A 27912-nucleotide genomic window follows, 5' to 3' on the forward strand; every position below is an offset into this window, starting at 1 on the left:
TCGTATCTCTCCTTTCGCGCGCTCTGTTTTTTGCATCTCGCCGTTCCACTTGATAAGAACGTTCCGAAGTCCTCATTTTTTTCTTCTGGGATTTCCTAGCAAACAAAGTCGGTTTCCTTCGGATACTACGCTTCAAAAGTGCTTACCGTTTGCCGATGATGAATCATGGCTAGTTTCATTATTGGTTTTGCCTTATCTTTACTTAGCACTTTGCTGATATCACCGCCTATGAAGTTTGGTCTCTGTTATCGGTGCTTGTGTATTCAAATTTATGTAGTGTAGTTGTCCGGTGCTAATTAGCTGGTAATTATTGCCATTCGGCAACAGTAATCGCCAAATTTGCGCCCCACGGCTTTTGAGTGGAAATGATTGAGCTATACATGGCGACATGTATGTATGGTTCCATAGGCATTCCACTTAAACTACACATAACGACATGGTGCTTTTGCGGTTTTGTGCTATGGCGTCGTTCCTCCTGCATCGTACACATCTTCAACAATGTGTTGAATGCGCTGGATTACGGTACTAGCCTTTTTATGGTAGTAGGAAATCGTAAAATCGTGCATCTTCAACCTGTGGGGTCCGAGGCACAGTCCTGGAGACTAGGGTAAAAAAAAATCACAAAAGGTCTTTTCTTTAAATTGACTTAAAAAATTATTATGTTCGCTTTCATCGCTCATTCTTCACCTTCTCCTTCCTTTTTCTTTGGAGATGTTTCTGTTGAATTGGATAAATTCACGTAAAAATTTCCTTCAAAAAACGTGTTCCTACTGGAAAAATGCGATAGTAACTGCTAACAACATCTAAAGAGTGGCTGCTTCCTTTTTATTTTTGGTCGAACTTGTTTTTTTTTGGATTTTCAGAGCTATTTTCCTGAACAAGAGTCCCAAGTACCTAGGTTTTCCTTTCTATTGGATCTGAATCATTGAGGAATGTAAAGGAAGATAAGAATAGCTAGCCTTATCTGGTGTTGTCGAAAACGACAAGTAAACCGGTGACAATTTCATTAAGTGTGAAACTGCAGAATCGTTTTGACCGAAATTAACAGTACAAACTATTACTTCGTGACTCTTTTTTCATCACCTCAAATTCCTCTCCCCCTCTGTGGATATTTAATCTTTTAATTTTAACTTTTATCTTATTTTAATACGATTTTTAATCGATTGGATTCAACATCTGTACTACAATGCATGCTATATGATTATTTTTTGTTTCATATTTCGTGTTTTTATTTGTCTGTTCGTTGATTTCTCAGAATTTTTCTAATACTCGCGCACGTTTTGCATTCTTACTGAACATTTGAGCAATATCTAAGCTTGTTTAAGCGATGATCCACATTTTTCCATTCACTCTTCCAGTCAAATGATGTTTTCCTCAGATAACACCTCATTCAACTATCGATTTGCTTTCAGAACCGTTCTGCCCTTTTTCTTGCCATGAAGCTGGTGACATGATGTGCTTTCTTTTACCAATCACTTTTACGCAATTGATTCGTCTACTAATCGTATTATTACTACACTATTCTTGTCGTGCTCAACTAGTACGAGGTCGACCTCCATCTTTTCGAGAAGAGGACTATCCAGCATTGGTTAATCTAACGGAAGGGCAGCCATTATTGCTGAATTGTCGCGCAGACCTCGCCGAAAAGGTGCACTGGCTGAAAAATGGTTTCTCGACTTCTATAGAGGCGAACATATTGCAAGCACTCACTTCGAATCGAAATGATTCTGGCGTCTATAGATGTGTTGCGTCAAATTCCGTAGCGTCTGTTTTGTCACCGCCAATCAAGGTCAATGTCCAGTGTGAGTTTCGATTCTCTTTTTTTCAGTGTTTCTTTCTCATTTTTTATTGCAATGATTTCTTTCCATGACAGATGCTAAGAATGCTTACAATTGACTGAAATTAGATTTTGTTGTACATTTTTTTGTTGTTGAGTGCTGAAGAATGAATGAACGGGTCTTTCATAAATTTTCGTAGTCATTGCTTTCCTCTTACTCTACTCTAGATTGCTTCCACGGTTCCCTTGTATTTCTCTTAACGTTAGAATCACAGAGGATGGATGGACTTCTTCCAGTTGTGTAATAGTGGTATTCTCCACAGTCCCGCAGACCATTCAATTCTTCTAAAAATCCTGAGTGCGCACGCACTCTTCAAACATTACTACGCAGTTGTTTTCAAACCCTTCAAAATTTCAATGGGAACCATCTGTGTAGTTGAATGTAGTATACGGTGCACCTCTAAGCTCACTATCGCTTTCTAGTTCAAAAAAGCCTCAACGTCCAGCAACGAGTGCTTGCTTTGCGCAATGCAATGCGCAGTTGAGGTGGCTTTTGAAGTGCCGCTTTCGCTCGCTTTTATTTTTCCAGTGTCCTGCGCATGAATTAATTGTGGATGAATTGCAAGAGAAACTGCTGAGTATTTTGTGTTAAAAAGTGGAGAAAATGCAATTATTAAAAAAAACAAAGTAATACTATCCTTAATACGTGTATTATAGATCTGGATGGCTTCGAAGAGTCAGATTCCACAAATCAACAGGTTTCTGCTAACGAAGGTGGTTACTTCATACTCAGAAGACCGGCATTAATTGCTAGTAGCGATCCTCTGCCAGGAACAGATTATTCCTGGTATAATGGTGAGAATCAGGTGGGGATACCTTCATTTCCATTTCCCTTTCTATCTTTTTTCGGCTGTTCGGTTTCCTTTGATTTTCCTTGAGATTTTTCTCCTTCTTCATTTTTCTCTCGAACGTTTATCGTGCACATTTTCCACTCGTTGTTCACGGTTTATTTGGGCTAATACCGCCCTATTGGCCGAGCACTGCGGCGGTTTGCTCTGCTGTCTCATTGACCCCACAACGATATTGACTGAATTGTTTGGTTGCACGCAGGGTTCTGGAAACGTTATCGACATTATAAGAACTCTTGCTACGGATTTTAATTACTTAAGACGCAATTTGCATTGGATTTTATTTCCAAAAAGCGGAAGATTGTGAGGGAAATTGTAAAAGAAAAAAGTTAGGATTTAGCGCCCGACGGAAACCTGGTTCGAGAAATTCATACCTAATTTCCATGGGAAGACCTTCGCTCTTTTCATTGTACTTACGTTTTATTTATACGTCTGAGGGCAATGAAAGGTTGTTTACGAGGTAAACAATCCTTATTTATTGGAAATCAAGCTAAACTGTAAATAAGGACTTCTCATAGGTGCTTTTAGGGCAGCAGAATGGTGAAGATTGATGCTCTCAAGAGCATCTTTGATGCACATTTGAACAGTTTCGTTTTCATTTCTGATACAGGTAGATTGGGATTTTGAGTGGCTCACCGCTGCCTCTATTCCCTCATATTCTTCCGATATTCTAGATTCAATGACTCTTTGACAAACAAGTTTCCATTTTGTATCCTTCCAGAAACTGAGTAAGCGAATTTGCTATGCTTAGAACACTCTGATGGTACAATTCCTCCTCAAATATTCATAACAAGGAGAGAAGAGTCTTATTTTCGGAACATTCGTAATCTTCTTCTTTTTGCTGGTCACCGAACCTAACGGATTGCTGCTAGAATATGCATGCCAGCTCGAGTATTCCCACGATACGACCTCTTGTGATTCCTATAAACTCTATTCTGGCTGTGGAACAAATATTATGATAAAAAAGAAAAAGAATATTTCTTTTGACAGAAACTTTCTGAATTTCTTACTTATTCTCTGCTGCTTTTCTTTTAGCATGGTTTGTAGTAGAACTTCTTCTGAATCTTCATCGAAGTCAACTAGAAACGTAACACTTAATTTAAACGTTAAACGAGAACTTTATTTTAGCTCTTCTAGGTTTAGAGAAGTTTGGAAGAAGTGTTGCGAGTTAATTCACATCATAGCAAATACTTGAAAAACTTTCCTCATTTTCTTCGCAACACTAACCAAAACATTCATACAAAACATATTGTTGTTAACTTGTGAGTTGCGGGCCACCATAAATATCTATTTGGTCGGGGTTAAGATCCGGAGGGAGCTAAGCCGTTGGGCATCTCATTTGTTGTGTCGAAGTACTTACTGAATAATGGCTTTGAGGAGATAATTAACTTCTTCGCTTCCTCAAGTGAGATACTATAAAAACAAGGACGTAGCGAGGGTAGGGTTCTGGTTCCGGTGATTTGCTCACCACTGAATCAACTAGTTCTTCTGGAGTTTTCCTAGGAAATTGTTTGTTTTGCGCGAAAGTTTGCGAGATTATGCTTTCCTATTCTCCCACACTTTTTTGATGAGTGGTATCGTGCGTAATTAGCGTACACTTGCACGACCGCGCTAATTTAATCAATACGGTAATTTGAGGTGCACTAGTACAAAACCTAGAGAACCCTAATCTTCTTTTAACGATATTTTTATTTCTTCGGTTAGATTATAGCGGCGTCTTTGAGGGGCTTTTTTCCTAAATAGTTGAGTAACCTTCGTCTGTGAGAATTTTGATAACTCAAAACTCTCACAGCCGAAGGTTACTCAACGGCATTTTCCCAGCGCTGATCTTCAAAACAGGCCAACGAATCGAACACACCTGTCTTTAGCGTTTGAACTCGAGCGACGATACTCGACAGGTTTTCACGGGCAGATTCTCAGCGCCATTTTTAGAGGTGAAACTATTTGAGTTCCAGATTAACATCTCAAGTCGGAAATGGAATGTACAGAGTTTGAAATAGAAGCAAAAGCGTCATTGAAGTTGACGAATTCTTTTTTCGGAGCAAAGAATTTGAAATTTATTTTAAGAAAACCAAGATAGATAATTAGTGCGAAGTTTTGGAGTTTCCGAACCTCAGATATTTGTGAGACGTGCTTAGATGTAAGCCTTGAATGTAGACTTACTTACCTTAGCAGATCAACGCTACTTTTTAAAACACTACAGTCGGGAAGTGAAGACGGAAGGTTCCTTTTCTCAACACTTCGGATAGAGAAAAAATATTAGAAGAACAGGAAAGAGTGCAAAGTGTTCGAGATTTGATTTCTACAGTTCTCTTTTGAAAAAAAAAATCATAATCGGACAGAGGAACGACTACTATGTGTATAGAATTCAGTACGTAGTTTGAAAAATGATACGTAACGAAACGCGGAAAAGATCCTCAAATCCCAGAAATAGAAGCTTCAAAGGTCATTTGCTCTTGCCAGCACGCCAAGTGCTTTATTTTGTGCTTTCGCGGATAATATGCTACGATTTAACGCGTGGTGATTGTTGTTAGGATTAAAGCTTAGCCTGAAATCGGATTAAATCAGGATTTTCAGCGAAATATTTTAGGTTGACCAAGGGAAGTTGAAAACAAGAAATATTCAGACTAATCTGATCTGATTTTTTTTTAATACCAAACATGTCACTTCTTCTCGTTATAATCAAAACCGTTCTTGTCTGACTTCGGATTCGGAATTTTCCAGATATCGGTAGCAACAATGGGAGTCAGCAGTTAATTCTAAAATTTTCATTAATTAACACGGGAATGTTGAGAAGAGCAAACCCTTAAATTCCCCCTCCCGGCTCAGATAACTGATATAGGTGGCCTCGGCTTATTTTACTTTGACAGGTGGTTTGTTTGGTCGACATCGTACGAGACGGGCCGCTGCGTATTGTGTTGATGATAGCCGTCCACCCTGTGCAAACAGCTGGGTCTGAAAAGGCGATTCAGGGCGTTTGAGCTGACTTGAAGATAGCAATACCCTGCGTATCGTTCTAAAGCCAATCAGTTCGGGGGTTATATCTGAATAGCAAACAACAAGTCAAGGGCTATTGTGGGAGAACGGAAGTAGAATAGTACAATATTACTTACTGGTTGCAGGTATATTCAAATGGGTCACGATATATTACTTCACGAGGAGATCTAGTGGTTATTGAAGCGACACGTGACTCTTTTGGGGACTACAAGGTAAGAGCGATTGTGTTAGAGACATTGGTAATGCCCCATAAGTGTCTTATAGAAAACAATTTTAGGTTGTTGCCTCTGCTGATGGATTAAACGAAGCTGTTTCTAGCGTGTATGCTGTTCGACCTAGCAATAACCCTGGGTACTGTGTTTTCTAAGTTTGCAGTTTTCCAAATGTTTCTTCCTTCTCTTAGTATGAAAACAGGTTTTAGATCCTTTTTTCTTTGACGAGTTTGGTATTATCTGGTTCTGATCGCTTTTCCATAATTGTAATAGGGATATATTGGATCTGTGGTTTATTTTCTGAAAAGTAGATTCAATTTTCAGAGACTTTTTCGAAGGACTATCGATCATTTATTTCTCAGAGGATAGGACCGTTTTTTCTTCTGGTCATGCCCAAAGAAACATGGAGACTTTCGACTGTGTGACATCTCGAAGGTTTGTTATTAAGCGTTGTTGATATCGTCATTAATGTCTTTGGATTATTCTAAAGTCATTTTGACGAGACTTGCTAATTGTTCCGTAAGAAAATCCTTTTATTTTCAGCTTTTTTTGTTCTTCTACATTTCTTTTTTGTTTTTGCGTGATTTGTATTGCTTTTATTTTACCAATATTGGGCAGAGTTTTTTTTTTGTGCATTGTTTGCGCTGCAACTGGCGATGAAATTGTAACCGTGTCCTATATCGAAAATTTCCTTTCTTTTATTCATCAAGCTGTGAGAAAATGTTTTTTTTATATCATTCTTCTGAAATCTAATACTTTCATTTCATTTTGGAGTTTTCTGTTTTATTTTCAATATCTCCTCAATGTTGAAAAGGTGGAAGCTAGAGCACATTGCGGTTCCTAGCATATAAGCTGAAATCCTTCAGGGATGATGCTCGAACTCGATGGTTTTTGAATGGAGCAGTAATTTCTGGAACAGAAGCAGGTGTCGAGTTATCTCAAAATAATCGCCTTCTTTCGCTAACAAATCAGTATCTACTGAAACAGGTGAGTTGCTTTATCCTACTTCAGAACTATTGTTTTTCTTTCTGCACTGTCCGACAGAACGCACGCACACCGTATATCTCATCTTTTTTTTTGAAAGCGTTCTCATTGTCAAAAGTGATTATCTGTGTTATTATGTTACTAATGATCGATTTACGATCAATACGTGGTATTTTATGACTTTCCTCGCTATTCTAGGGTCGATCCGAACATAAATTGGACTGTAAAGTAGTGGCCGAGTCGGGGCGTGCGTTTGATCAGCGGTCCTTAAAAATTGATGTCATCGGTGAGCATTGCAAGGATTTGATCTCCTGAATTTTTTCTCTTCTTTCGAATTATTTCCCTCATTAGAACATTATTGTCTTCTAGATGCACCGGCGCTGAGACCTCTCTCTGGAGAAGTTTTACAACCCCTGGGCTCGGAGCTGAATCTTCATTGCACCCAAAAGAAAAGGAATGGCCTTTCTTCTACCATAAAATGGTTTTTCAATGGGCGTGAGGTGAGCATTCCGAGAAGTTTCCTTATTCGGTCTCGTTTTGGAGTTTTTTTTTTTGGCTTGCTTTCATCCTATTTTTTGTCCTTTCCCGTTGTCGCTCTTCATGTCCCCAGCCGAATCAAAATTATGGACGAATTCCAATTAAACTGATGCAGATACTGGCTGGTACACAATCATCGCAGTTATCTCACTAATTGCCACCGTCGCGCTCCTCTTCCACGCCATTCTGTTCACCTGGTCCACATCCTCACTAATACGTTCTCATGCGAGGAAATAAGTCGAAGGCGACCTAATTTGGACTGGATGACCGGGTCTATGACGTTGACGTAACACAAGGAATTGTAGTGTGCAACACGCAATGTGCAGGCGTTGGTCTAATAAGCACCTATCGGTTGTTTGAATAGAGGGTTGAATAGTGGGGCTAATTAGTGGATGGCTGCGATGTGGAAGGAAGCCTAAGCCTCTATTGGGACTTCATTGCTACAATCAAAAAGAAGCATGCAGTGGAATAGTTCAAGCATCGGAAGAGTCGTAACTGATATCAGGGCGAGCCTTTTTTTATCTCCCTGAAAGCTTAGCGACAACACTGATGAGCATCGTTGGAGTGAATTCCAAGAAGTGACTCTTTTTCAAAATAACCTGTCAGTCAGTTTCCTTTGCAACATCATTGTTTGGTTCCTTGAAAAGAAATTTGCGAACTTTTTTCTTCCATCTTTTGATTTTGTAGTTTTTTGAAGAGCTTTTTGAAAATATACCTTTTTGTCTTTTTTGAGGACATTTTTGTTTCCTTTTATACTTTCCTTTTCTTTTTATTGTAGAAAGGATTTCTTTTGTATTCCTGAATCTAGTGTTCCCGAATCTTTAATTGCTGTCAGTTCCTGGTTGAAGTTCCACCGGAATTGTAGTCCATTTACAACTAAGTTCTACAAGATCTTAGAATTTCCAGACTAGTACCTCAACGTCTCTAATCCCAGCGTTGTTAACAGCATCCTTCACGATCCAACTTTTTAGATAATGTGACTGTCCACATGCTTATGGCTAATTGGTTATACGTATGTGCTTGAACTGTTCCACATCGTTAGCATTAACTACACACCATACACTGCTACATTGCAGTTTTTTGAGGTTCCGAGAGAATTGGTTCACTTTCTCTGCTAATTGAAATGAATAGGGGAGAAACTGAGAAAAGTTGCATCAAAAGTTTTTTTTCTTGCCGATGATGTATGAGAAGCAAGAGTTAAGACTGTTAGTTCCCTTTATCACAGTCATGTTTTTGTGGTTTTGTTAACTACCCGGTTGAAAATGTACGCAAAAAAAACATTCCCAATGTCTGCAACAACTTTGACCTTAAGTCCCTCGATGAAAGTGGGTCTAGGGTTTCACGAGTGCAATCATATGCCAATGAACTGAGTTCAAGGCCAAAATGTGAAAAACGCTACGCGATACCATCAAGGTTATATTTGCCCGTGGTGTCCCAATGGTGTGGACCTAGTTCAGTTACTCTGAACATATCTGAGCAGTGATTGGGGATTAGGTGATTCTCGGTCGTGTTGGCTTGCAGAACGATGATTAGCCTATCCGGGTCAGCCAGGTGAGGCATCCGGCCGAAAATTGGTGGATCGTTGCGTATAGCTCATAAAAAGGAAGGGAGAGCTGTGTAAAGCGCTCACAAAGGTTGAGATCAACTCAGCGATTCTTTCAAATCTAGTGAACTAGTTTAAAAAAGCTATTTGATCCCTACCCTCAAAACTGAGTACGGGTTGAAGATTTTTTTTCTAATAAATAACATAAGAATTCCTGATTGACAAAATGTTAGATCTTCATCATGCGTTTTTTTAAACTTTTTTGTGGACGTTGCTTTGATCAATTTATGTTTTAAAGGCATCACCCCACGAATCTGAGGTGGTACGGATTTTAGGTGGAGTATTTGTATACGGGATCGTAGATTATGGAGAGAAGGGTGATTCCGTCCATTTCTTCCTAATTACCGTAAAAAACGGCCCGGAAGATACGGCTTCATTCGTTTTGGCGCACCATTTTGTACCAGAGGTTCGATTGGAGCGCGCCAGTCTTGTGCGGCGCCGCATCTTCCGGGCCGTTTTTTACGGCAGTTAGCAAGAAATGGACGGAATCACCCCTTTCTCCATAATCTACTATCCCACGTACGAATACTCCACCTGAAATCCATACCTCCTCAGATTCGTGGGGTGATGCCTTTAATGTTGTGAATTTACGAAATGTTGTGAAAGTAAAACCTAGTGGGTAACTCTGTTTGGTCACTGCGCAATGGTACCTTGTTTGAGGTCCGCACTTCGACTAACCACCAGTTTTCAGGCCGACGTTCAACGAGTCCATAAAACTAGTTCGCTTTATGTGGTCTCAGAGAAATTCTAGTAAATTTCTCCGAACTTAACGCTAGGGGAAAGCAAAATGCTATCAGTTTTTGCATGGTATTGACGTGTTTTTTTTTTCCTTTTCACTTTTCTTTCCATTATTATAAGTTCGACAAGAACCTTACACTCGTTAGCTTTGTTAACATAATCTTGTTGATATGCTTATTATTATTTATTATTTTTATTATTGTGTTTTGCCTATGTTTATTTGTTACATTGTGTTTACATCATTTATTGCATTTATCATTGCATTTGGGGACGGGTGTGGCGTAGCGGTTAGAGGTTCCGCTCCCTGCACGATCGATCGGAGGTTCAAATCCGCGCTAGTGCTCACCAATCCTTTCATCCCTCCGGGGTAGATGAATTGGTACCAGACTTTTCTGGAAGAATAAAAACACTGACTTGGCACAGCGGCTAGCCACCGCAAGTCATTGTATAGGACAGATACACGTTCGCAAACCTCAAACGATTCTGAATTGAAGTGAACGTGAGGGCGCATCCCAAGCGGATTGATTAACGCCAGAAACTTTATCTTTACTTTTATTATTGTATTTATTATTAATGTTTATTATAATATTATTGTTTATCTGGGTATCTCTGCTTCAACTTACAAAGAAAAGCAGCACTCAAATCTGTAGTTCTATGTCACTGTCCTACATATGTAGTGATTGCAATTTTTTTTCTCAAATTTACAGTGCGTTTGTGTATTTTTTCGGGTACGGTACTCAACTGCTTCTTTTGTGTTTGAAAAGGTATTCACCCTCAGTGGTTTAAACTACGCATCATTTTTATGGCTCTTTTTCTCTAATTTCGTTCAACAGTTAGCCAAACGTATTAGACTTATAATTTCATTTCTATAAGTAATTTCTTAGCACAACTTCAGTTTCTTCTTCTTTTTTCTCACGAGCAAATTTGAATACAACGTGGTAATATGCTAGATGAAACTAGCTGTAAATTTTATTAGTGAAATGTTGGATTTCTGTTCGTTTCGCTCCATTACAACTTTTTCGTAATTTCTTCTAAATGCTTCTAAATTTTGCAAAGAAACAAGCATAGACGTTTGATAACATAGCCTGAACGCTGTTTATTTTTTACTCGGCCAGGTTTTTGTGAAGATTTTTTTGTGGCAGCTTCAAGTACTCAACATTCTCATGATGTGCCTCCAATTTCTTCTAGACGAAAACAAATAGAAGTCAAAAACCAAACTATTATGTCCTTTTTTACAAATGCTTTTTGTTAGCAAGCACTTCTTTGTTGATTTTTTTTTCTGTTTGCAATGCGCAAGTTGACAGAAGATTTGAAAAGGAAAAGCGAACACTGACTCATGTCGTTTTTCAAATTTGATTTAGGGTGGGACTACAATTTGAAAAGAGGTATTCACACATAAAACATTGAGCAAAAATATTACTCACATGTAGAAACAAAAATTGGATTGGAAATTTCGTATCTCCCTGGGACAATATTGGTCCAGTCGTGGTTAGAATTTACTAGGCTGTAATTGTTGTTGTTCTTCTAACCTGCTGAATTCTTTGGTAGCATATGCCTACAGTAAGGGGACCGTCTCATAAGTGCATTTGTGGCCATTATAATGATTCTGGATGTTTATTTACACTGTTGTTACATGCCGATGACCTTCTTGCTTGTCGCTAGCTTCGTGTAAACATTCCTTTCGTTGCGAGCGGATAAGAGAGGATTGCCCATTTCCTGAACAAGGGAAACTTCAGGAAGTTAAAAATACAATTCCTACAAAGCACCTTTCTGGGTTCTCTCATGAAACATACGTATTTTTACACAATGCCAATGACCGACGCCTCCAATTCATCTCTTTGTTTGCGCTACTAAGTCAACTAAACGTCAATTCATACGATTGTGCTCGTATTTGATAGTGTAAGGCAATCTGCATAAGTGCATGCATGTGTGCCCGTGTCAGAAAATCTGTTTTGAGGCGTCGCGACCGGTCGGCTCATGGCTATATTGCAACTAATCCACTTGGCGCCACCATATTTTACTTCGCGATGGGGCGGGGGATCGCTCGAAGTGGTCCATTTGCCACGGCTAATCTACTTTTCGAACGAATCCATAGAAGGATTTCAAACAAGACAAACAGATTCATATGGAATAGTTAGTGGGGGATCTGATTGAGGCTATTTGTCGGCCGTTAAGAGGCTTCATAAGAGTGTTTCAGGTCGCCGTGAAGAGAGGCCGGCTAGTGGTCAAGGAATTATCGCAGAGAGACTATGGTGTATACCAATGTGAAGCGACAAACGAAGCCGGATCCAGCATGAATACCGTATGGGTGAAGGAGGGAGCGAGCCAAAATCGAGGTGCTTTCACTTTTTTGGAGTCAAAGACTAGCAGACAAACGACTTTAGGTGCAACATTATTATCCCTGCTTCGGCAGCGGAGTTTTTCCTGTTCACAAGTGTAATTCCAGTTGTCAATGGGCTTTTCCACACCTCCTCAAACAATATCTAGCTAGTTTTCAGCCACTTGACCATGTCCATGTGCTTTCTCGATTCCACAGTAGGGGTTCTGTGGTTGGCTTGAGGGTTTTCTTTCTCTGGAATTAATTAAGAGGATAGAATTAATTAGGAGGATAGTGTATGATGCTTTATGCTTGTTTGGTGTTCTGGTTTTTATTAATCGTATAGCCATGATCGGTTTTCACGTTCTGGTACCACTGACCCATGGTTTTCTAAGAAACGTTGCGAGAAAGCTCCCAATGGACTCGACTGTGACCTACCTAGCGATAGTTTTTTTTTTTGAATTTTTAAATTAATAACACTTTGTTGGGCCCTTGAGCAGCTAAACGTTGTGAAGTACATCAAAAGGCCAGCGATCGTCGTAAATGCTTCGAAGATTTGAACTACTTAGACACTCACTAGTTTTAGACACCGCAAAGACTATTTACAGACGACTTTTTCCACGAAAACGAAAAGAAAGAATAAGTCTGTGAGCACGACTCTCCCTTACATGAGAATAGTACATTTTAGGGAGGGAATACCGAACACCTTGAAAAAGTGTCCTTATATAGAAATTGAGAACGCCGTGAGATTTTCCTTTTTTGGTAAAGTTTTTCTTTTAGATCGTTGATGTATCGTGCGTTTATACTTGACGCAAATAAATAAAAGACTCTTACAATTGTTTATAAAATCCTATTGTGTACTGTCATGTAAACACAACTTTTTGTGTTTTCAAATTCATTGAGACTGAAATATTCTAAGACGTGTATTGAGGATTTTCGAGAAGTTTATTTAGATGTACTAGCATTTGTTGATAATTTACGTTCAATTTGAATTTAAATTTATTTTCTAAATTTAGTTTTGATTTTGGGCAGTAATTTAATAGTAGCTTCTACTCAATGCTACTAAATAGGCAATTTTGTGGACGTGATGATACAAAAATCGGAGCAGAAAAAAATATGAGACCGCAGACGGTCTCTCTCTTCACCCATGACATTTTACTTAAAACTTCTCAACTTGCTCGGTCGGGGATTTTGAACGCATCTTTCCGCATTGTTCCCGTATTCTGTGAAGTGAATTAAAGTATAAAAATGTAGTCAGGATATTATTTATCAGGTTTTGGTATACAACCCAAACATATGCTTGAAAATAATTGTGTTCACCCAATAAGAGGGCAATCTATGCTACGGAGACTTTGAAAGTGAGAGTTTGATGTTTTTCACGGGGTTTTCTCTTCTCAACTTCTTTCAAGTTGTTCAAAACTGTGAGTCCTTTATAAGTGAAGAGTGTAACCTAATGCGTAGCTGAGTTTCAGCACTCCCACAATCAGATCAACCTGTGTCGAGCGAAGAGAGCAGTCAGGAGAACGAGTTTGGAGCACCTGTGATCGCCAAACCTCCGAAAGATGTCTCTTTCTCAGTCGGATCAACCACTTTGAAATTGCCATGTGTAGTCACCGGAACACCCGTGACAACAACGACGTGGAGATTTAATGGCGAGTCATTTTGTTGTTCAATTTAAGCGGAAAGTCAACAAGGATGGCTTTTTGTTTGTCATAAGTCGCTTCGAATACCGCGAACACATCTAATATTTGTGAAACCCGATCGTTATGAGGTTTTAGGCTGGTAGTGCAGGTGACGGGCGCATCAATATGCAACGGAATACGATTCCCGGGGTTTAATGATCTACAGCTATTGCAGATGTGGATATCACTCAAGATTCGACCAAATATGATGTCACCGCTGATGGTCTAACCATCCACGATCTCAAGAAATCCGACAGTGGTAGCTATACGTGCATTGCAAAGAACAACTATGGTATGACAAGCGCCACGGCGAGAGTGACGTCTACAGGTTTGACGGTGTCATGTTCCGAATTCTGCCGGGCCAATGGTCAAATTTCTCCAATATAGGATCGAATTTGATTGAATACGGTCCGACGAATCAAAGTGTTGTAATAGGAACGAATATAGTAATTCCATGTGAAGTTAGCGAAGATTTTGAAGCCAATGCCAATGTGATGTGGTTCATGAATGTAAGCTTAGTTCAGAAGATAGACCTCTGTCATATTCAACCCACTAGTTGTATCTATGAACCGTTCAGGATGAACCAATACCCGCGACCGGTAATCCCAGCTTACGGTTGTCCAACAAAAAAGGTGGCCTACTGATACAGCAAGTGGGACCGGATAACATAGGGGAGTACCGGTGTACGGTGTCAGCAGATGGCCGGGAAGAGAGCGCTTCCGCTTTTTTACGAATCATCGGTTAGCTTCTGGTTATGATATTTTTTTTTTGCTAGTTTTTTTTAAATCTTTTCTTTTATCTTTCCTTGACACGTAAAATATTAGTAAGATTGAGATAAGTGAACCGGAGACAACCCCAACCAGGTAAAAGCGACAGAAAATGAGACCAAATTTCTTGAAAATTCTATGCGTACTCTGTTGCAAACGTTGGCTTTAATTTAAAATATAGTTCTAATAAAACGATTATGGCGTTTTCTTAAGTACATTTATGAATCTCTTGCAGAACGACCACAAATGCCTACATTTGTGCGAGCAGAACTCATTAATAACACTATTCCGGCAAAAATCCGTGTCTCTTGGGTTGAAGGTTTCGATGGAAACTCACCAATAATCAAGCAAGTTTCATTTTTATATCCATAGGTGCCTTATCTCTCTTAGCTTCAATACCTGTGATTCGTTTCGTTTAGGCATTCGGTTGAAATGCGAACAGTGGGGCCAACTCAACTATGGAGTGACTGGGAGGTTGTGGTTGATAATGTGCCCAGCGAGGTAGGTTCACTTACCGCGAATCTGATCTGGCAAGCAAAAATCCGTATGTTCAGGAGTGTTGCTCCGTTCTTGTGGATAATCTGCGTCCATCAGTGACAGCTGAGTTCCGTGTGATTGCCTCGAATCGGTTTGGATCTGGGAAACCGTCGTTACCATCAGGTTGGATATTCCTTAAAATCAGAAGTGGTTTCTTTGCAATTTCGAATTTCTCGTGTTGTTTTATTATTGAAGACATCTGTTAACAGATGGTGTTTTACGAGTTGACATCAGTCATTGATTATTCTATGTATTCTCTAATTAGGGAACGTCACGATGCCACAGCAACCACCGGCTGCGGCGCCACGCAATGTCGCAGCATCGGCGAGATCAGCGAACAGTATTATAGTGCAGTGGCAACAACCACAAGAAGAACAGTGGAGCGGGGATATACTGGGATATGTTGTTCGGTGAGAATTACGGCACGGCACAGATAGAAATAAAATGGAAACACAGTTGACTAAATCTGGACATTTGGTGTGATTCTGATAAATTAGTGCAGAGTGCAGCTTTTCTTACCTCTTCTCTTTTCTCCTTCGTCATTTTCCTTCACCGGTCCCTTACTACTTTTTTATTGTCTAAAAATCCTCCTTTTTTTCTCATTTTTCTTTGCTTCCTCCCCTACCTCCCCTCTTCGTTGTGTTTCTCTTTTTTTTCAGACTTTTCTTATGTTTGTTGCGTTCCTGTTTACTTCACTCTCTTATTTCTCTCCTCATCTCTCTCTCTCTCTCTCTCTCTCTCTCTCTCTCTCTCTCTCTCTCTCTCTCTCTCTCTCTGAACTTATACAACCGGTTTTTTCGATGAAAAAATCCTTAGTGTCTTCGCCGGAAATTTAGTGAATTAATAAAAAAACAATGATTTAATTTTCTGATTTATCCATTGGTTTGCGTTTCATCCCTGTTTTCTCTTCTCTATATGGGTGAGGACTTTATATTTCCTCTTTTTTTCCATATTCTTTTACATCTTTTGTCCTCACTTTGTCTTTTCTTTGTAGACTTCGTCATTGTAGATTTCCTCTCCATTCTATACAACCACTTTTTAAGCTACCGTCTTGCTGGTTATACTCTACCATGGATCGAAAAGAATGTGACAACAAAGGATGCAAGGAATACTGTAAGTGAATTGCACGAGGGCTAAGCACTTTGCAGAGAAAACTACTTAACTGCATACTTCAATGGCAATTCTGACCTCTGTTTGAGAAAATGGACTAACATGAATGATGTGACCGTGAAAACCTGTAAAACAGGTGTTTTTTTAAGAGCGCACAGAGTAAATAAGCGCACTTTTGTGACTTTTTTTTAGTCATGATGTCGCTTTAAGTGACTTTTTGGAGAGGCAAAGTCAGAGGTTCCTAGTGTGATTTGCTTGCGTTTAAATTGATTGCCATTCATTGAAAGAGTGGAAGAACTGTGGAGTAGGAAATTACCGGAGAATCGACGCTTTTTTTTCCAAGAACAGTGCGAATTTTGTAACATATTGTAGATTACCTGTTTTTTTTTTTTGCCTTGAAAAGAGTGATGAGTGAATTCAAGCATCGCTAGGGTGCAAAAGCATAGGTTACCCTCTGTGCAGCGCTGTAATATTCTAGAAGTTTAGAAATTTCTTCAAACGAATCCTATAATTAATGACTAATTTAAAAAAAATTCAAAACTTGATTAAAATTAATTAATTCAATGATATATAGGCTATTGATCAGTTGATCACCTGGAGAGAGTACGAAATCCAAGTGGCGGCGTATAATCACAGGGGATTGGGCGTCTTCAGTAAAAGTATCGACGTAACAACAGCAGAAGGAGGTATATTTTAATGTATTTTTTTTTAAACTAAGGTTATAGTATGAGAGGATCACAACCTCTCAAAGGTTACTGTAGATTTTTTTGAATGAACCATCTAAAATTCAAAATGCACCTGCTAAGATTTATTATAAAGTCTATTTCGTCCAAAATTGGTGTTTTCTTTGACATTGCGCTATACGGTACTCCTGCGGTCAACGGTTTTAAGATATCTATTTTAATCTATTTTTTTTAGTACCAACACAGTCCCCAAAAAATGTCATAGCGAATGTTTTGAATTCAACTGCAGTACAAATCAGGTTCACAGCACCGGATCAGCAGAGAATTCCCGGAGTAAATTTGGGATACAAGGTGATTTTCCAAAATCCGCTCTTTGCAGTGTGTTTAATTGTGTGAGATGATTTAAGGTGGAGTTCTGGAAAGGTATTCCTCAAAAAGGAGTACTATATCGACAAGTAATGGTTGATCCAACGTCCAAAGATCTAGCCGTAATAGTGGAAGGATTAGAGAAGTTTGGTAAGTTTCTGCGAAGAATTATCCTTTCAATTGTTGGGTTGTTGGGTTCCTTCTTTTCATTCTAATGAATTATAGGTCATTATAATGTAACAGTGCTTTGTTATACGTCTCCGGGTGACGGACCTAGAAGTCATCCGGTACAAGTAGTTACTGATGAGGACATACCAGGAGCTGTTAGTGGGCTGAGCATTGCTGAGGTGAGCCGCCATCAAATGTCCATAAAGCTTTGTATACAAAGTTATTTTTTGAAAAGTGTCTTGTTTTGTTCCAGCGTTTTATCCTGAACTGGAACTGAAATTTGGACAATTTCCAAGATTTTTTTTTCTTCAAAAACAGTCTTATCTAGTATATCCAGTTAGCTAAACAGGGTACTTGGGCCTTCTTTGAGCATTCATTGTCTCACCCAGTCATCAGATTCTGGTAGGTATTCGTTGCTAACAGGAATTAATCATTGCCAAAAAAATTTTAAAAATGTACAAAAATTGCTGATAAAATTCAACAAAATGTAATCACTCTTTTTCTTAGGTGATGTTCAACGGTGCTGTAGTTGTCTGGGACATCCCTGAACATCCGAACGGTGTAATCACGAGATTTGTGGTGTGTAATTCTCCCTTCTTTTACATGTACACTTTCCCTCTCATTGTTTTTGTGGTTCAGCAATGATTTGTGATTAGCTATGGATTGTCATGGTTTGAAGGCAGTTTTGAATACTTCTATGACTTGTTTTACAGCTACGCTATTGGAATGATGCATTCCCTAATGACATAACGGTACAGGAATTCGACGGAACGCAGAGGAACCTAACGATTGAAGGATTGAGTCCATCGACACGTTATACGGTAGGATTCAGTGTTTTTTCGGTTATATGAATCAAAAGGCTAGTAATTTCCAATGTGCATGATTATAGGGATATGAGTGAAAAATTTGTAAAGTGAAAATCGCCGAGTTGAGGATTTTAATATGCATATGCTGAAATCAACCTTTCAAAGTTTTTGAAATAAAATAATTGTAGCCAATTGGCATGAAATTGCGCTTCAATCCCCCCCCCCAAAAAAAAAAAAAAATTAAAATTACAACGGTTCAATTGTTTTCTTCTTCTTCTCACCTTCCTTTTTATTTTCATTGAAGCCATTTCGTTTGCACTTCGTACCGGCCACTAATCGTTTTTATGTAGGTGGATATCCTGGCATCGACAGTTAAAGGTGATGGACCACGTGAAGAGACTAAGTTTGAATCAGGAGTACCGCCAGGTGAGAAGTTCGGCCTTTAGTTCACCATACATCATTTGTCTCCAAGATCTTTGATATATCCAAGCAATTTACCACGTAATTGTTTCTTGGGATTTGACTGTGTCCTTGTTAAGAACTACCGGGACGATCAACCTCCCTCACGGTGTCAGATATTCGCGCTAGATCAGTTCTTCTGAATTTTGTGCCAGGATTTGATGGCCATACCGCAATTCGACAGTGGATTGTTGAGGCAAAAATAGCGGATTCAAGTGTGTTCCAAGTCATCTACAACGTAAGGTGAGTAAGATTTCATTTTCCTTCTCAATCTTCAAAAGTTGGTAACGCTTGCTTTTGTTTTTTTTTTTTTGCAAATATTATATGATCTCATTGATCGGAAATGTTTGTTGAGTACATCGAAGCTTTTCTTCCTTGAATCCAGGTATTTTAGCGCTCCGAAAGCTCGATCCATACCAGTGGAAGGACTACGGCCTTACACAAGGTATCAGTTGAGACTGATAGCTGAGAACGTACGTGGAAGAGGGGCGCCCAGTGAACCAAGCGTGACATTTGAGGTGGAAATTTTACATACATGGTTGATATTTGGGAAAGCTAAAAGCTCTTTCTTCCAGACAAAACAGACGAATCCGGAAACACCAGCTTCCCGGCTGTTTGCTGAGCCACTGTCGTCAACATCACTATCGCTATCCTGGACACCATTGTTAATGAACCAGTGGAACGGACAGCCGAAGGGATATCTGATACTATACAAAGAGATTGGGACCGACCACTGGGTGAGCGATGTAATTACTCGAGGTGACCTCCCATTAATTAATTGATCTTCACCTGATAGATGTTTTCGGAATTAAAAATCAAGCTGATGTTATAAAGGTCCCCTGAAAAGTTGCGCTGAACTAATTTTATTCGCGCATTACCTTTTTCTCTCGTTTATGTGTTTACTTATTTATGTGTACGATTCTTCAGCATGAAATCCGGATTCCTTCTCTAAGAGCGAGTGATTTTATTCTACGCGATCTGCAACCGTACACAAGTTATGAGGTCCAACTGTTTGCTGAAAACATGTTCGGAAGAAGTGCCTCATCAGGGACGTCTGAGGCCAAGTAAGCGCCATTTCTTCTCTTCATGAATTTTACAGAGAAAAAAAAACGAGGTAAACTAACAAAATTAAGGACTTATGAGGGTGTTCCTTCTGGTCCACCAAGGAATGTTCGAGCTGATGTGGACAGCAAACGTGGTGTAATGGTGCAGTGGGAGCCTGTAGAAGAAGAACAAGCAAATGGGAATATCAGAGGCTATCAGGTATCAAATTGTATCTTCGTTGAGGCTAGTTTTACTTTGGAATGATTACGCTCAAAATTTTGCTTGTTTTGCTTAAATTTCGAACTAACATCATTATTAATCGGTGTATCTGACCCTAGCACCCGTAGACATATTCTACTTTCTTTTAGTTGTTTTCTTATGTACTGTAGATTTAACAAGTCCTAGCAACTGTATCCTACTAGTGAGAGAATTCTAATCAATTTATGTTTTATTTCCTTAATTTTTATCGTGTAATTTCCACATAATATGCTTTTTTTGAACAAGATACAAAATTATTATTCACATGTTATTTATGCTTTTAATTAATTCCCAATTTTCACATTCTTCCTTGTATTTTTGAATCATTTTTCTAATCAATTCGAAACGGTACTCTTGTTTAGATTCGCCTGGAACCGGAACAAGAATGGCTCAGAGCGGATGGTACGAGGAAATTCGAAGTCCAAGGGGCTAATGTGTTGTCGAAAGCGGTGAGTTGTAAATTACAGATTTTATTGTGTTAGGAAATATAGTAGTGTGATAAATATATCAACGAATTTCACAGGACTATCTAATAAATTCTTCTAGTAGAAAAAACACCAGATATTTGTGTTGATTTTTTAAGTTTCAGGTCACTGGTTTGCGTGCATTTACCAGTTACTTTGTCTATGCTTCTGCTTGCACTATTGTTGGTTGTGGTCCGGAAAATAGAGTGCCGGTCGTAGTTTTAACGCCTGAAGATTGTAAGTTATTTTGTTAGAGTTGCTTTCAACACTATATTGTTGAAAAGCTCTTAATTTAGTGCCTGGTATTCCTACTGGCGTTGCATTCTCATTGATAAGTGAGAATGAAGTGCGTCTCAAATGGACACCGCCAGAAAATCCCAATGGAAAAATTAAGGTAGGGATTAGGTACTCTAAAAACGAATAGATCAGTTGTTTCAGCTGTTCGAGTACTATTATGTGGTTCTTCAAGAAGAAAAATCCTTCAACTTTTCTTACAAATTAAATCTTACAAATTGATTTTGTGGGCAAAAATATTGGCATTTTCATGGCTCTTCGACATTTATTTTGAGATTTGTGTTTGCGCAAGACATTGTTAGCTCCTTCAAAAGATCCTCTATAAGTGCGTGTTGCTGCAAAATTTCTTATCTATCCATCTTAAGTCGTACCACGTATCCTACTGGAAGTCGTCTGAAGATCGCTCGTCAGCGATAAGAGCTCCGTTATCCTCAACGCTTCTATTTTTCACAGCTAACGGTGTGTTTAAGCTATTACAGTGCCTTGTTTTGCTACCGAACTCTTAAAACTTCGGAGTCTACAGTATCTGATGTTTATAGGTCTGGAACCAAACAAACAGTACACTTTCACCATTCAAGCGGAAAATACTGTAGGATTGGGTCCAGAAGCAGTGGTGCAGGTGGTTACAACTTCAGTGAGAGGTTAGTTATCGACAGGTTACCAGTTAGTAAGGGTATCACCATTTTAGGGTAGAGTTTACCTATAACTTATAACTAATTATATAGTATAACTTAGTTGAATTGTTTAACACACTGTCTCCACCTGTCTTCTCGACTTAGTTCTGTTTTTTGTCCAAAAACTTATCGCTGGATCTTCAAGATTTTTGCGTGTGTATTTTTAGTGACTTTAATTCGTTTTATGAATATTTTTGTGTTAGCTTCTTCCAGTGGTATTTGATTTTCTGCCCATTTTCACAGCGCATTCTATTTTCGCGATTGTAGTGCCCGTTCATGCTCCACCAGTACCTACTAGAAACGATACGGCAAGGTATGGAGCGCAGAGTATAGCCATTCGCTGGGACAACAGCATTGAAGAAGAGGATAGTGAAGCGCCAGTGCGATTTGTGCAGGTTCGTCGAATTTTTGCAATTTTGAAGTGATTTCTTGCAAAAACAACAATATGTGCTCTTCTATTCGCTACGACTTCTTTGTTTGTTGCAAATTTTTTGCCTAGTAGCTCCGCGCTCCAATGTTTTCCCTCTTTCTGTTACAAGCTCTATTTTTGAATAACGTGCTGCTTAGGCTTGCCATTGTAAATCTGACGTGGAATGGTTTCTAGTTTGATTTATATTGGCTATACATATAAATGTACTTATACAGTCGAGTCAAAACGACATGAAACTGGGTACGTTTGCCTGAGCAACGCGATGGAACTAACGGTTGGAATCGGGTGGGACGATGGCGAACTGCAACGATGATTGGTGCTAGTAGGGGTCCACCTCGATCCTAACCGCTATCCTCCACCGCTTTGCTTCGAGCGCATCCGCATACCCAGCTGCACCGTGTCGAGTCACAACTTTATGTCGTTTTGATCCTACTGTACATATATACTTATAAATGTTTAAAAGGATGTGTACGGAGTATGTCGAGAAGGGCACACAGCTGCCAATTCCACGAGTACTTCTCTCACAAGCACTCGTTTTTGCATCTGCTTTCTTCTTCAAGCTTTCTGGTCGACAAAAAGCTTTCCGGATTTTGTTGAAAGTTTGTACAGAAAGTTCAGAAAGTCCCTCACCTCCTTTTGCTCCTTCAAATAACATAAACATCACCTCTAGGCTCTTGAAATGTTGAGGTAAATATTCTACGCAGGGGGACTGTAAACAACTCACCAGTATATGCGTGGGTACACCTCATTTGGGAAACAATGACAAGTAAAGGAGAAGATGAGAAATAGATGAACTAAGTAGAACTTATATCAGAGGGGGTTTTACTTTGTCTCATTACATATGCATCCGCCGAAAGTCCTGAAAACACTTGGCACTCAGATACAACCAGAAAACGACTATTTGCCATTACAGTATTATTGCACCGTGTGGAATGACATGCATTATGATGAGCGCGGTTTTATTATAGGTTGAATACCAAAAAGCGAACAGTGATGACTGGACTCCGTACGAAAACGTTATTTCTGGACGAGATGGTGGTGTGGTCGTTACGGGGTGAGCTTTGTCAAATTTTATACCAAATCATAATAAAAGCGATAAAACTTCACATCTTTTCAAAATTCAAATTGGATCTTAAGGTACTTCTACTAATTCTGTAGCTAAATTCAGTTTTGTCTCGAAATTATAAATTTTCCCTTTTATTCCAGCCTCCTATCCAACTCCGAATACCGTTTCCGTATTCGTAATATTGGCGACAGCTCTCAATCAGTATGGTCAGCAGAGTCAGACTGGATGAAGACATTGCCGGCGCAGCCATCTGCAATGCCATCAAATTTGGTTGCATCGCCATATGATTCTTCAAGCTTATTGCTACAGTGGACCACACCGCCAAGGTATTTTCATTTTTCTAGGACAGTATTTATTATATCCGCTTTCTTTTATTATCTGGTTCAAATTGAATTTCAAATAAAACAGTTGATATGTTCCATGCACTGTTTTGTTTCAACTCGAAGTTCTTTTTTTCTCAGAGAAGCATGGAACGCGGACGCTATTGGCTATCGTATAGCTTTCAACGAATATCCGCTTTCTGCCGACAACGATACATGGACAACTGTCGAAATTCCAGCGAATAGTACATGGCTTGAACGACCACAATATCTACTGCACAATTTGGCTAGGTATTCTCTTTTTTTTCGAGTTTCTAATTGCCCTAGCCTATTTTAGACAGTTCGGTTTTATACGTATATTTTGTAGTTTTTTCTCGTTGTGTTGTGGGATATATAGGCATCTTAACACTCGTGAAATTCCTGAAGACACAAGGAAAAAATCAAAAAAAAAAACAACATTACTTGAGCAAAAGGTATCCCGTATGTATCGACTAACGTTAAAGTAGTACAAGTAAAAATGTTCTAGCAACTCTTCAGAATAAATCTAACAATAAATTATTATAATTCTAAGTCGAAAATGCAATGAAAAATAAATAAATCTAATAACAATGATGAATTTCCTTGGTTGCAGTCTTGAATTTTGCGCTAAAAGAATATCTATCTCAGCTTCCGTCACTACATACTTCGAATGCGAGCGTTCAATTCTGAAGGAAGCGGTCCATTCTCTCCGCCAGTATTTGTATACGTGGGATATTCGATACCGAAAGGGTAGGAACGATACATCTTCGGTGGTTTCACCTACGGAGCATCCTATGAATGCAAGTTCAAAAACCACTGCTAGTTTTGATTTTTTTTTTCATTCAGGAAGGTGACCAATATTATGGCAGAGCCACTTTCTTCCACATCGTTGTCGGTTAGGTGGGATCCATGGAATGAAGATGGTGATGCGGCAATTAGTGGATTCAGGGTACGGTACTAAAACTATTATGAAAAAAAAATCATTGCATGTATTAGAGCACGAAGAGATCTCAGACTTATCAAAGTAACTAGAACTGAAGAATCCAGGATCTTTCAATGTGAACTTTCCATTTTTTCTCAACGATATCAGCTTTTTTTCTAAGAGATCGAACTGCCATTTAGGTTCGGTTTGTGCCAGTTACATCAGTTTTATCGGAATCGAGTCATGAAGAAGAACTTATGGTTGTCGAGAACAATAGCTGTGTGATTACGGACCTACGGAAGTATACAGAATACCAAGTAAGTTGCGGGACTAAAAATGGGTGAAGTATCTACTGAGATTTCCAGAGGCGTGGTAATAAGTCGGAATTAGCCGTTTTTATCCTCAAAATCTCAATTAGCTGAGGCAGAAATATGAGAAATCGTCCTGTCAATTTTAGCGAGGAAATAATGCTCTTGTTAGGAAAAAAAAACTAGATATTTTGTCCGGTTACTTTAATGAGGGGTTAGTTTAGACATGTGTCAGAAGAAACGGATTGAGTTTTTTTTTTGCTGAAATTTGCAGCATCGTTGACTTTCAAACCCTGTTATAGATCTCAGTAACTCCATACAATCGAGCTGGTGAAGGTGGTGTGTCTCAAGTTCGAGTACGAACGTTAGAGGATGTTCCAGGAACGGTGGGAGCGTTGAGGTTCTCGGATATACTCCTGGATTCGGTAAATCATTTAGCTAAAATTCGTTTGGAACTTATTAGGGTGCACTTATGATACGATATGTTGTTCCCTTAAGGTGCGTGTAACTTGGAAACCACCAACTGAACCGAATGGAATTATTACTGGGTATATTGTGAACTACAGGACCTTCAAAATGAAGGTAGTTGTTAAAATAATATTAATGATTATATTTTAAAAAAATACTGATGAAAATAATAATGATAATTTTTGTATAATTTCACGTTCATTGCCCGTATTCTAGGAAGAATTCAAAAAGGAGGTTCAATCCCGAACGCAACAAACGTTCTATCCAGCAACTAACCTCGAAGAAGGCGTAACATACTTTTTTGCTGTGTGGGCCGAGACGTCTGCTGGCAGGGGCACTGAGGTCACTGGAAATGTTACCTTGGGACCGAATCCAGGTGAGGACCATGAATTAGTAGGAAAAAATATATAGAATGTTCTTGATCTTTGATTACAGACGGCCCACCAGCTCCTAGTCGACCAGCACTGACGCCAGGGCCATCCTCAGTGACACTTGAATGGAAGGACGAGAAGAGGGATACAGTTATTGGTCATTTGATACAAGCGAAACTCGTTTCGAAGGTGATCACCAAATAGATCAATTATTTTTTTCTACGAAATCCCTTTTTTCACATTAAATATGAATATCGATCGCTTCGCGAAGTATTTTGTCCCAATGTTTGACATAGTGGGACCTCATCCAGAGATTCACATTTTTCCCCCTTTTTTCGTCTTTCAAGATAAATGTGAATGTTTCAGGATACAAATGCTGCTTTAGAGAAGAAACGTCATAAGCGTTCATTTGGTCGACCAACTCATATACATGGAATATGGGTTACGTTGAGGATTGTTGAAGGAGCAGGACAGCAGCATGAGGTTTGATTTGAAGAAGAGGATTAATAATGGCGTTTTATAACAAATTTTATTCATAGACAATGAAAATTCCAAGAATTATTGTAGTTGTAAGAGCTTATTTTATCTGCTATCTTGTTTATTTAAACAACTACAAAATGATCATTTCCAAAATATTGTGATCAACTTCTGGATCTTAGGTCAGCTACCGCGAACTGGAACCGTCCAGTTTCTACGTGTTCCGAGTGTTCGCCAGGAATGAACTGGGAATCGGGAAGCCGAGCGCTGAAACTGAGCAACTGTTTGTACCAGGTCAGTTTTGTAGACGCTGATGGTTTCATAGTAAAAAATTTTTTGATCAATGCGGAGTGAAGGATTTTTTCTTCCAGCTGTTATTCCCGAAGACCCATTCTATACTACGTGGTGGTTCATAGCAATGGTTGCAATGTCGACATTTGTGGTGATCGTGTTGTTGGTTGCATTCCTATGCATCACTGGTAATTCATTACAAGTTCAGTTCAAGTAACAAACATGGACTTAGCTTGCTTTTGTAGGATCTGTTGCGAAGTATAAACGTGAAAAGCGCAATTCTGTCGACAGTATCCACCTTGCTAACGGCAATTTTATGGCATTCCAAATGGAAGCGAGCCATCGGGACATAGGAAGGAGCAGGTGCGTGAACCTAAACTTTCTAATTATTATCGCAGAATGTATAATCCTTTACAGAAATGAGCTATCCACGCGTCCCGGTACAAAACAATCGTGGCTATCCGATCGCGAACCACCAGCATACGGTAGTATCCTGGGAGATCAGGAACGATTGAGAGGTCGTGAAAGTATTGATGGCGGTGGAAGTGTGGTGAATATGTATGGTCTAGAAACGGATGTGATACCACCGGTACCGAACCAGGAAGCGATGCAGAGGTGAACCTCTGCTCCTCTTTATTAATGTCTTGCTAGAATGGCTGTATTAAGAAAAATAATTTTCATCTACTTTTCTCTTTTTCTGGACTACTACCACTTATTGATCCTCCTCTTCTCCCTGATTCACTTTCATTTTCCCGTTTCAACAATATAGTTTTGTGGTTAATATTATTTTTTAAACGGTTAACTTCATCCTTTTCAAAATAACTTCCCAACGTTTGTCATTATCTTATTAATTCGAAATTGATCACCAAATTTGTTTATCAGCTTGTTTTCTTGTTTTTCTAATTATTTTAATATCTGTTTTTTTATTACTCTTCACATTACTCCCCACTGTTCCTTCTTCATTAGTGATGATCCTTTGAATTTTTTTTTGTGCTACGAAGCATCTTCTCTTAATGGCAGTACTTTCAGACTTACTGCTTTGGTCGGGCGAGATGTGAGAGGAAGCGCCTACGTTTCTCAACGAGACTCAATCGATATTCTGAATAGATCAAAATACGGTAGTCGCGCCGAATACGGTAGTCCAATGAACAGGTAGGGAATAGTCTCTTCGCAAAATAGGGTACAATTCATTTAAAGAACAGTTATTGTTGCGTGTAATTCCCCTCCATACCTCTCTCTGTGCATCTCCGCCATCTTTTGTCTTCATGTTCCCCTGTATTTTCGATGATTTTTAGGATCCAATATTCACGAGCTGATTACGGTACCAGAGTTGGCTACAGTCACACTGAGAACAATGCCCAACCAGAAGAGTTTGCTGATGATTCATTCGACGATGAAGATGATGGAAGCGGTAGCAGCAAGGAAGAGATTGAGAATGGTGGCGAGAATATTGCTAGTCACTATGGCAGCACTGACCAATATCGGTGAGGAGATACATTTTTGACGTTTTTTCTCCTTTTTTTCCGTTATCTCACATGATAACCCTGTAAAACATCTGAGATAATATGCGACAACTATATCCGTCTATTAAGTGACACTTGGCGCAAAGTGAAAGCAAATGAAGCGATTCGTGGTGCACCACCACCGCCACCAACCACCTCATCCAGAGCTGTGTCCACTGAAAGTGGAAGTGAGTCGTCATCAGCCTGGCAACCTCAACCAGCTCCGAATCTGTCAAGCGGGTTTTCATCATTCGTGTAAAATATTACATTTTAGTCTTGTTGCATAGACACTGTACAGTAGTTCGGTTCGTTTCATAATCACTCGGTGTAATGCACTCTTTTCATGAATAATAT

At 39.2% G+C, this 27912-nt stretch overlaps 1 protein-coding gene across 1 annotated transcript; it reads left to right on the forward strand.

Annotated features, from left to right (window-relative positions):
* Positions 1-1450: 1450 nt before the first annotated feature.
* On the forward strand, positions 1451-27817 carry RB195_002937 (uncharacterized protein; the record flags this gene model as incomplete). Its single annotated transcript, XM_064200405.1, has 54 exons — positions 1451-1802; positions 2495-2643; positions 5808-5894; positions 5960-6033; positions 6219-6329; positions 6761-6881; positions 7077-7164; positions 7248-7378; positions 11954-12092; positions 13546-13725; positions 13931-14083; positions 14143-14264; positions 14333-14495; positions 14758-14869; positions 14942-15023; positions 15077-15182; positions 15325-15469; positions 16103-16172; positions 16744-16855; positions 17088-17203; positions 17260-17368; positions 17444-17565; positions 17894-17965; positions 18100-18207; positions 18543-18618; positions 18732-18894; positions 19046-19169; positions 19227-19388; positions 19579-19715; positions 19785-19914; positions 20316-20402; positions 20543-20654; positions 20714-20811; positions 21077-21170; positions 21251-21352; positions 21653-21780; positions 22784-22869; positions 23022-23207; positions 23343-23492; positions 23868-23969; positions 24066-24168; positions 24342-24458; positions 24752-24874; positions 24948-25031; positions 25134-25293; positions 25353-25477; positions 25655-25771; positions 25948-26059; positions 26137-26244; positions 26302-26419; positions 26474-26671; positions 27086-27208; positions 27352-27540; positions 27649-27817. 54 exons carry the CDS (start codon positions 1451-1453, stop codon positions 27815-27817), a joined length of 6807 nt encoding a protein of 2268 aa, XP_064056286.1.
* Positions 27818-27912: the final 95 nt, after the last annotated feature.

The sequence above is a fragment of the Necator americanus genome, chromosome IV (assembly GCF_031761385.1).
Source record: "Necator americanus strain Aroian chromosome IV, whole genome shotgun sequence".
Classification (NCBI taxonomy): Eukaryota; Metazoa; Nematoda; class Chromadorea; order Rhabditida; family Ancylostomatidae; genus Necator; species Necator americanus.